The sequence below is a fragment of the Conger conger genome, chromosome 19 (assembly GCF_963514075.1).
Source record: "Conger conger chromosome 19, fConCon1.1, whole genome shotgun sequence".
Classification (NCBI taxonomy): domain Eukaryota; kingdom Metazoa; phylum Chordata; class Actinopteri; order Anguilliformes; family Congridae; genus Conger; species Conger conger.
The window spans coordinates 11,717,452-11,727,289 of record NC_083778.1 but is presented as its reverse complement, the minus strand read 5'-3'; the positions used below and the strand labels follow the sequence as shown (position 1 = coordinate 11,727,289).

Here is a 9,838-nt window from a genome sequence, read left to right as displayed (position 1 = left end):
TGCAAGGCTTCAGAGATGAGGCCAGGGGCTTTTAGGACCTCCCCGTGCCCTGCCTACGCACCCCTGTCTGCTGGACTGTGTTCCCCATGTGCAGACGGAGGGGGGTTGTTGGTCCTGTATTAGCAGTGCAGTGGAATATGTAGCCTCGTGGCTGTGGTGCATCACTGGGACCCGGGAGGTTGCTGGCTCAAGCCCCCGTGATAAGATCGATGCAGCAGTCGGGCCCTTGAGTGAGGCCTTTAACCCCACAGTGGGGATTGTCCCCTGCTTAGTCTAATCAACCGTAAAAGCGTCCCGCTATATAACAAATGAAAACGTAGTGTTAAATTAAAGGATTATGGGGAGAGGTGAATGTGTGTTCGCGGCAGCCTTTCCGGGTCGCATTCCAGAATATCCTGTTCTGGAAACGTCTGTGGTGATGTCACCGGAGCTGGGCTGTAGGTTCTTTCAGAGCACTTTTCAGAACAGCCGGCGATAATCACGCTGGAATCGGGCCAGGGGACAGAGCGTCTCACTTCCCGATCTCCCGCTAAGAGTTTGGAAAGTTCCGGAGAGTTTAGCAGTGTTTATCGCCCCCCCCCCACCCCCCCTCCCCGCTGATCCGCTGTGAGAACACTTCCCGTTATTACCGGATACTTCAGTGTCACGGGGAACCCTGCGTTCCAGATGAATCGGCAACATCCGATTTTCGCGGTGGCGGGACCTCGGAACGAGGAACAGGAGGAAGGGAGTAACTTCCTAAAACTCCTGCCCGCCCCCCCCCCCCCCCCCCCTCCGCTAACCCCCTTCTCAGCTGACTTGTCATCTAAAGTCCAGCTGGCTCACGCAAAAGTATCCTAAAAATATGTTCGTCCTGCTTTTCTCCTCGCGTTCCCCCCCCCCCCCCCCCCCCGGAGCTCGCGGTCATCCTGGGAGTCTGCAGGGGGACGGGGAAGAGAAAGACGGCGGCTGTGAGGGTTGTGTGGAGCCGCTGTCCGGCTGGCGTGCGGAGTCTGGCGTCGGCTCGGCCGCGATAAGAGGCGGTGAGAGACGCGGGCGGAATTTGACTGGGCGATTAGGCCGGCCTCGGGGCTGCGCCGGTCGGGGTAGGGGGGGGGGGGGGGGGGCGCTGATGCGTGCCTGTCGGTGAATTCGGAGCAGCTGTGAGCTTGTTTATCAGGTGCCGGGACGGGCCACGCCTCGGGAGATTTGCATTGGTGGCTTCCTCTCAGGTGCCCGGGCCGGTGATGCGAAACACAGGCGGGGCGGGGAGGGGGGGGCTCACTATCGGCCCCAAAGTGAGGGAGAGAGAGAGCAAAGCCTGTCTGAAAAACGTCCAAGAGTAACCCCACCCCACGGGCTTGTCTGCGGACGCACCTCCCTGCCGTGCCGTGAGAAGCGCTTCGAATCGTCGGCTAATCGCTACTGGACCGTCAGCGACAGGCTTTTAAACCCAGGCGTGCGTGACATCACATATGGTACACGACGGCCTGTGGAGATGAACACTGGCGTTTACAGCGCATTTCATTAGCGCGGATGTGGTGTGTGTGTGCGTGCGTGCGTGTGTGTGTGTGTGTGTGTGTGTGTGTGGGGGTGGGTGTGTGTGTGTGTGTGGGTTTGAGTGTGACAGTGACTTTGTGTGCCTGTGCATGTGTGTGTGAGTATGTATTTATGTGTGGGTGAGAGTATGTATTTATGTGTGGGTGATAGTATGTGTGTGTGTGTGTGTGTGTGAGTGAGTGTGAGTGAGTGTGAGTGAGTGTGAGTGAGTGTGTGTGAGTGTGTGTGAGTGTGTGTGAGTGTGTGTGAGTGTGTGTGAGTGTGTGTGAGTGAGTGTGAGTGAGTGTGAGTGAGTGTGAGTGTGTATTTATGTGTGTGAGTGTGTGAGTGTGAGTGTGGGTGTGTGTGTGTGAGAGTATGTATTTATGTGTGTGAGTGTGTGAGTGTGTGAGTGTGTGAGTGTGTGAGTGTGAGTGAGTGTGAGTGAGTGTGAGTGAGTGTGTGTGAGTGTGTGTGAGTGTGTGTGTATGTGGGTGGGTGTGAGTTTGAGACACTGAGAGGTCTGGTTCCACACAGTGCTCCTGCTCTCCATGCTCACAGGGGCAGTGCCTCTGTGTTCTGCTCGTTTCACACACCCAGCCTGAGAACATGTCCCTCTGCAGGCCTCCAGTGCAAAAAGGCCCTTCCTCATTTCAGTCCTAATTGGCTTTTTGGGGAGGCGACCGGACCGCCTCTGCCCATAGTCATGCAGATAGGGGGGTCCCGGGTCTCATTCTGGTGCTAATCAGGGTGCTGAGGGCCCCTTCCTTTCGGGTGATGTGGGGCAGGGGGGGCGGGGAGCAGGTGCATCAGTGTCAGCGAGACTGTGCAGTAATCTGTACGTTATGTAAGGGCATTGCCTGGCTGGGCTCTGATTGGTAGGTTGTCTGTGGAAAGAGGCGGGCAGTTCCCAGGCCCCTCCCCTCTCCCGTGCTCTGTGCAGTGGATTGGTCAGACCCCAGGCCCTGCCCCCAGGTCCTCAGTCCAGTGTGTTCTGCCCAGTGCGCTGTGTGCCAGCCTGCAGCTACCCTGCTTTAGATCCGAGGGGTCAGCACACACACACACACACACACACACACACACGCACACGATTAGGCTTAGTGTGTGCGTGTGTGTGTGTACTCATTTGTTCTGAGTGAGTGAGTGACTGTTTGTGAGTGAGTGACTGTTTGAGAGTGAGTTAGTGTGTGTTTGAAAGTGAGTGGGTGCCTGTGTTAGTGTGTGTGTGTGTTTGTGAGTGACTGTTTGAGAGTGAGTTAGTGTGTGTGTGTTTGAGAGTGAGTGAGTGCCTGTGTGAGTGTGATAGTGAGTGAGCGTGAGTTACTGTGTGTGTGTGTGTGTGTGTGTTCAGTGTCTGCACCCCCTTGTCTGTTCCCCCTCTCCCTCTCCCCTGCTCTGTGGGAAACGCTATCTCTCCCGCCCCACGCAGGCCCCTCCCCCCCGCCTCTATGGGGCACAGGGGGCCAATGACAGGGCTCCCCCTGCTGGCGCTCACATCCGCAGGTCGCCATGACTACCATGGCTGGGATAAATGCGGTGTAAATGCACATCAGTTATATATGCTGTGAGTGTGTACATCAGCGATAGATGGTTTTAATGTACATCAGTGGCATGAACTGAAGCGACAGGTGTGTTGTTAAACATACAGCAGTGATAGATGTTGTGTACATGTACATCAGTGATAGATGTGTTGTTAAACATACAGCAGTGATAGATGTTGTGTACATGTACATCAGTGATAGATGTGTTGTTAAACATACAGCAGTGATAAATGTGGTTTAAATGTACAGCAGTGATAGATGTGTTGTGAATTGTACAGCAGTGATAGATGTGGTTTAAATGTACAGCAGTGATAGATGTGTTGTGAATTGTACAGCAGTGATAGATGTGGTTTTAATGTACATCAGTGATAGATGTGTTGTGAATTGTACAGCAGTGATAGATGTGGTTTTAATGTACATCAGTGATAGATGTGTTGTTAAACGTACAGTGTAGTATCCAGTGGGTCTGTCCACTGTGAAAGCCGGCCAGGAAGGAGGTCACAGTTTCAAACTCATTTGTGTTCACGCTATTCTTATTATCCGGCCATATGAGGGGATTTGTTCCGCGCATAATTCTGCACATCACACGGGCTTCAAACGGGAGACAGCCGCAGTCTCGGCTGCCCTTTTACCTGCCAGCTCCTGCTTTCATTTCCCCGTATCGCAATTCCTCATTTCCCTCATTACATTGACAAGCAGTTTCCTCGATTTATTCTTTCAATTCATTAATGACTTGTACTGTGTTATATGCCGTAGGCCCTGAATGCAGTTGCGAGTTTCTGATTCCTTATGCAACAAAACAGGGTGTCTGGTCAAAAAATAAGGGTTTTCTCTTAAAGCTCAGGCACTGCAGGCTGTGGAGAGTGTGGAATGCTGTAGTAGCGAAAGCCAGGTCTTCCCTGACTGCTTCAACATTTGTGGTGTGTGAATAAAGTGCTTTCTGAATTATTTACGAGTTATCATCGCCATCGCCGTCATTGTTATTGGCATTGTATTTAATAATAATGTACAGTGTCTGCTTGAAAGGGCTTGGTGGCTAACCACACGGCGTGTGCCTGTTGTGACCTTTGACCGGTGACCCCCGCCCACCTGATTGACCTTGCCTTGACCGTTTCAACCATTTTGCTCCAGTCACCTGGATTTGTGAATTAGCACAATTCTTCAACCAGGAGGCAGAACTAATGCGTGAAATCAGCTGGCTGAGTTTATGGGTGGAAGAAACACAAGGCAGGACTTTTACTTTCTGACCCCCTGATGACATGTTGTGACCTTTGACCCCTGCCTGCCTGACTGACCTTGTCTCTCCCCTCCAGAGCTCCGGAGATCATCCTGGGCCTGCCGTTCTCCGAGGCCATAGACATGTGGTCGCTGGGCTGCGTCATCGCCGAGCTCTTCCTGGGCTGGCCCCTGTACCCGGGGGCGTCCGAGTACGACCAGGTGAGCCTGGGGGGGAGAGCCCTGTGGGGGGGGGGAGAGAGGCCAGGGCGGGGGTTTACAGTGAGCATCTCTGGCACTATAGGGGCAGCCTATAGCCTTGTGGCTAACGGGCTATAGCCTAGTGGCTAACGTGCCTATAGCCTAGTGGCTAACGTGCCTATAGCCTAGTAGCTAACGTGCCTATAGCCTACTGGCTAACGTGCCTATAGCCTAGTGGATAAAGTGCCTATAGCCTCGTGGCTAACGGGCTATAGCCTAGTGGCTAACGTGCCTATAGCCTAGTGGCTAATCTGCTTATAGCCTAGCGGCTCAGGTGCCTATCGCCGAGTGTCTAAGGTGCTATAGCCTAGTGGCGATACAAGGTACATGCCTGGGAACTGGAAGGTTGGTCGTTTAAGCCGTCGGCTAAGTAACTGTAATGTAATGTCACTGTCAGTTTCCTGACAGATTTGGCATTCTTATTCACGGACCAGTGGTGCCCAGTCACGTGCTGTGCAGTGCTGTATGGTTCGCAGGTTTCCATTCCAACCAATCACTACCCCTGATTTCACTAATTAACACATTTCAACCAGAGAGAAGGAGCAAAATCAGCGGGTAAAGTGATTGGTTGGAATGACACCTTCGTGGCACGTGATAGGGCACCCCTGTCCTAGACAGATAAGGCACATCTATGCAGCCCGATAAATGAAAACAAAGTTTATTTTGTTCTGGAGCGAAGGGAGGCGTCTTGTTTTGCAAGATGAAACTGGACACGGTGTACTTCGCTGAAGTACTTTTCTCTTCGTCTTTCCCCCCCCCTGTGAGTCCTGAAATCTAAGAGCTTCTATAATCGGCCGCCCTCGATCGCGGCTCCTGGAGTGCTCTCGCCGTGGGTATACCCCTCGCTCGGCATAAAAGTCTGGAGACGTGGGGAGAGCGTGAAAGTTTAATGCAACACGAGTGCTCTTCGCTGGTCTTTGAACGAGCGGGGCCGTATAGCGGTCGGAGCTGAGGGGCGAGCGTACTCCTGCAGGGTTTGATGTCGGGCGGTTTCTGACCCTCGTACGTGCGTGATTCACTGCGCATCTCTCCCCGTGTTTTTATTTCCCCTGATTCTGCCCCCGCTTTACGAATGGAAAAGTGATGTGGTTCACAGGAGTATGGGCTGTTGTTGGTGTGCTCTCGATTGGTGCGGGTGGTTTGTAAAATGGCGTCTGTGTGTTTGTAAAATGGTGTCTGTGTGTTTGTGAAATGGCGTCTGTGTGTTTGTAAAATGGTGTCTGTGTGTTTGTAAAATGGCGTCTGTGTGTTTGTAAAATGGCGTCTGTGTGTTTGTAAAATGGCGTCTGTGTGTGTTTGTGAAATGGCGTCTGTGTGTTTGTAAAATGGCGTCTGTGTGTTTGTGAAATGGCGTTTGTGTGTTTGTAAAATGGCGTCTGTGTGTTTGTGAAATGGCGTCTGTGTGTTTGTAAAATGGCGTCTGTGTGTTTGTGAAATGGCGTCTGTGTGTTTGTGAAATGGCGTCTGTGTGTTTGTAAAATGGCGTCTGTGTGTTTGTAAAATGGCCGCCGGCTCTGTGTCTCCCTGCAGATACGGTACGTCTCGCAGACGCAGGGCCTGCCGGCGGAGTATCTGCTGAGCGCCGGGACGAAGACGGCGCGGTTCTTCAACAGGGAGGCGGACTCCACCTACCCGCTCTGGAGACTGAAGGTGGGGTCGCCGCAGCGGACACACGCACGCGTCCACGTCCACGCGCTAACGCCCCCTTCCGCCAGGAGGGGAACCTTAACCCTTGTTACTAACGTAAAATCCCAACCGTGCCATATGGCGCTCTCAACCATGTATCTTTTCAATCAATCAAAATGACTGCTGTACTATTGTTTTAAGCCCCTATTAAAACCCTTCTTCGTATTGGGCTTGGGAATGAAAGGGTTACGCTAGCTAGCGCCTGCACATCTACAGGTGGTGCGATCGGTGCGGCCGATGAATGAGTAAATGTTCAGGGGGAGTTTACTCTGGTACAGCGAGTGAATCAGTTCTGCTTTGACCACGGGCCTACTTCCCCCCCCCCCCCCCCAGTTTTAACTGTAACCCTAATCCCTGGGGAAACTTTGTCGGCTTTGAGAAGCGTAAGTGGAAAACCCCAGAGCGCTGTGCTGATGTCACCCATCGCCCCCTGAGCGGTCGACGGCTGTAAAACGGGACAGAGAAACGCTAACGATAGAGGAGCGCGGTTTCCGTGAGACCGCTTTGCGCTCGGCGTTCTGCCTGGCGGACCCCGAGTCGCGGGGGAGAGGGGCGTGGGGAGAGGGCGGTGGTGGTGGGGGGAGGGGGGTTGGCATGGCTCTCTGTGTCTTCAGGCTGCTGCGTGCGGGCTGCTGAGCGCGGGGCGCTGTGCGGAGGAGGTGGGGTTTATTTTCGCTCGCCGCTGAACTCGCCGTGAACCCTCTCGTGTGTCGGAGAGTCAAACTGCCCCCCCTATCCCCCCGCTCTCCCATAATGCCGTGGGTTAGCCGCGTTCGTCTCCCGTCACGCTGAAATTGACCACGTCTCCCCCGAGACCCCCCCTCCCCCTCCCCCTCCCCCTCCCAGACTGCTGACATCACGCTGCCCCCCCCCCCCCCCCACCCCCCCAATCGCCAATAGCAACCAGGTGGCGGGGGTTTCCGGAGCGCGGCACTGCTCCGTGTCCCCTTAATGCTGAGTGTCACCGTAACCGCTGGCCATGAGAGGAAACGCGAGCGTAATTAGCGCGCAGCTGAAACCGTTTGCTGTTCCCCGCGTCTAATGCCGTGCAGGCTCAGAGTGCGGGCCTTTGTTCTCGCCGCGGGGGGGGTTTAGCTTCTCCAGGTGTAGCGCGTCCTGCTTCCACGATGCGGTTTTTCAGAAAGACGTCTGGTGTGACGCTGACGTTCTGTTCTTTTTGAAATTTTTTTATTTATTACCCCTGTTCTCCGCAGACGCCTGAGGACCACGAGGGGGAGACTGGGATCAAGTCCAAGGAGGCGCGCAAGTACATCTTCAACTGCTTGGACGACATGGCCCAGGTACGCCCGCTTCCCTGCCTGGGTTTACAGGGGTGGAGGCGGGGATGTGGGGCTAATTACATTACATTTACATTACATTACATTATTGGCATTTGGCAGACGCTCTTATCCAGAGCGATGTACAGTTGATTAGACTAAGCAGGAGACAATCCTCCCCTGGAGCAATGCAGGGTTAAGGGCCCAACGGCTGTGTGGATCTTATTGCGGCTACACCGGGAATCGAACCACCGACCTTGTGTGTCCCAGTTGTGTACCTTAACCAGTACGCTACAGGCCGCCCTAATGGAGCTAATGGAAACGTGGCACGTGCTCATCCAAAATTCCCTCGAGCGTTCCTACTCATAGCGGGCTTCGCGGATTCCGCATTTACAGATACAAACATTGGTTCAAAAAAAATAAGAGAAGAAAAATAAGTAATAAAAAAGAAAATTGTAGTTTCGGCTCACAAATTGCGCACAAATTGGCGTTTAGGTCGACGGGGCCTGGTGTCTGTTTGAAAGTTGTCTCCAGCAGGTTTCTGTCTGCGCGGATGAGAGAGAGGGTTATAGTGAGTGAATGAGGGGAAGGATCGCGGAGACGCAGAGTGAATGGTAACACGGCTACCGAGAGAAGCCTCATTGTAGGGGCAGCGAGTCCACACAGACATCAAAGGGGAAAAAGACTGAGAGTGAGATTTTAGGATGGAGGAGAGAGGGGGGAGGAGAAAGCGTGCCTCTGAACAGGCCGGGGTGTCACGGAGAGGTCAGTGCCGAGGGTTACGGTTTCTCAGAAGCGCCTGGGGTTTGTGCTTGCGCTCAGAACTGATCTGAGGGATGTGTGGGGTGTAATGGATGGAGAAAAGATTCGTTTGGGCTGTGGTTCTTTCTGGAGGGGTTCATGGGGGTGTGTGATGGGGCTTGCGAGTGTCTGATTGGGGGGTGTCGGGGGGGTAGTGTGGCAGGGGTGGGGGGTTGTTTTGCAGCTGCATGTGCAAGGATGTATGCTCTGTGGTTTTCAAGCGCTAGCACACACAAGATTTACCTCTCTCTCTCTCTCTCTCTCTCTCTCTCTCTCGCTCTCTTTCGCACGTTCTTCGGTCCTGTTATCAAAACCCAGGAAAGAGCGCTTGGCTAAAACTGTATTAGTGGGAACTGGAGCTGACGATCGTGATCGATGTGTGATCTGTGGTCTGTGTGTTTGTATGTATAGAGTACAGCACAGTGTGTGTGTGTGTGTGTGTGTGTGTGTGTGTGTGTGTGGGGCAAGAGGGGTGACTTTCTGTCCTTTCTGTCTCCGGTTTGGCCAGTCGTAACGGGTTCCAATCTCAGAGCCCAGAATTTAGACAAACAAGATATTTTTCCCAGCCGGGGAGCATGTGCCTAAGTGCATGGTGGGTAATGGTGGGAGGTGGGGGAGTGTGGGATTGATGGGTCGCCGTGGAGACGCCGGCCCTGCAGCCCCCTGCTGACCCCACACACTGCATTAGAGAGGAGACGCGCTCATCACTCGCCAGGCTGAGGACAAGGTCGAGTCCTCTCTCCATCTCTCTGTCTCCCTCTCTCCATCTCTCTGTCTCTCTCTCTCCCCCCTCTCCCTCTATCACCGTCTCTCTCCCGCTCTCTGCCTCCCCCGCTCCCTCATCTCTGTATCTCTACCTCTCTGCCTCCCCCTCTCCCTCTATCACTCTCTCCCACTCTCTGCCTCCCCCTCTCCCTCTATCACTCTCTCCCACTCTCTGCCTCCCCCTCTCCCTCCATCTCTGTCTCTCTCTCTGCCTCCCCCTCTCCTTCTATCTCTGTCTCTCCTTCTCTGTCTCTCTCCCTCTCTCTACTCCCTTTCTCCTTCTATCTCTCTGTCTCCCTCACTCTGCCTCTCCTTCTCTCCCTCTCCCTCTCTCTGCCTCCCCCTCTCCTTCTATCGCTCTGTCTCTCTCCCTCTCTCTGCCTCTCCATCTGTCTCTCTCCCTCTCCCTTTCTCCCCCTCTCCTTCTATCTCCCTCCCCCTCTCCCTTTCTCCCCCTCACATTCTATCGCTATCCCTCCCTCTCTCCCCCTCCCCCACTGCCCCCCCCCCCCCCCCCCCTCAGAAAAAACACATCTATTTTCCCCACTTACATTTTTAAAATTGTTTTGCAAAAAAACATAACCGGGATGACATCTCAGCACCAGTAATCTCATTCGCTTAATACAAACAGGTGAAAGGGTTGAGTACAGATGATCTTATGCAACGCGATGCTGAAACGCTCTTTAATAATCGAACTGAAAGCAGCGGGTCTATGTCCCGCGGGTCCTGCCGTTTCGCGCCCGAGCAGGAGAAGCCCAACGCCTCTGCCGCTGG

General features: G+C 53.8%; 1 protein-coding gene across 2 annotated transcripts in view; it reads left to right on the top strand.

Moving 5' to 3' along the window:
• Positions 1 to 3,994: 3,994 nt before the first annotated feature.
• Positions 3,995 to 9,838, top strand: part of LOC133118769 (homeodomain-interacting protein kinase 2-like) — a 22,712-nt gene continuing 16,868 nt past the window's right edge. For both annotated transcript variants that reach the window (XM_061228973.1, XM_061228972.1), the window contains exons 1-3: positions 3,995 to 4,496; positions 6,066 to 6,185; positions 7,436 to 7,522. In XM_061228973.1, coding sequence (XP_061084957.1) covers positions 4,419 to 4,496; positions 6,066 to 6,185; positions 7,436 to 7,522 — 285 coding nt within the window. In that variant the 5' untranslated portion in view covers positions 3,995 to 4,418. The remainder of the gene's footprint in view (positions 4,497 to 6,065; positions 6,186 to 7,435; positions 7,523 to 9,838) is intronic.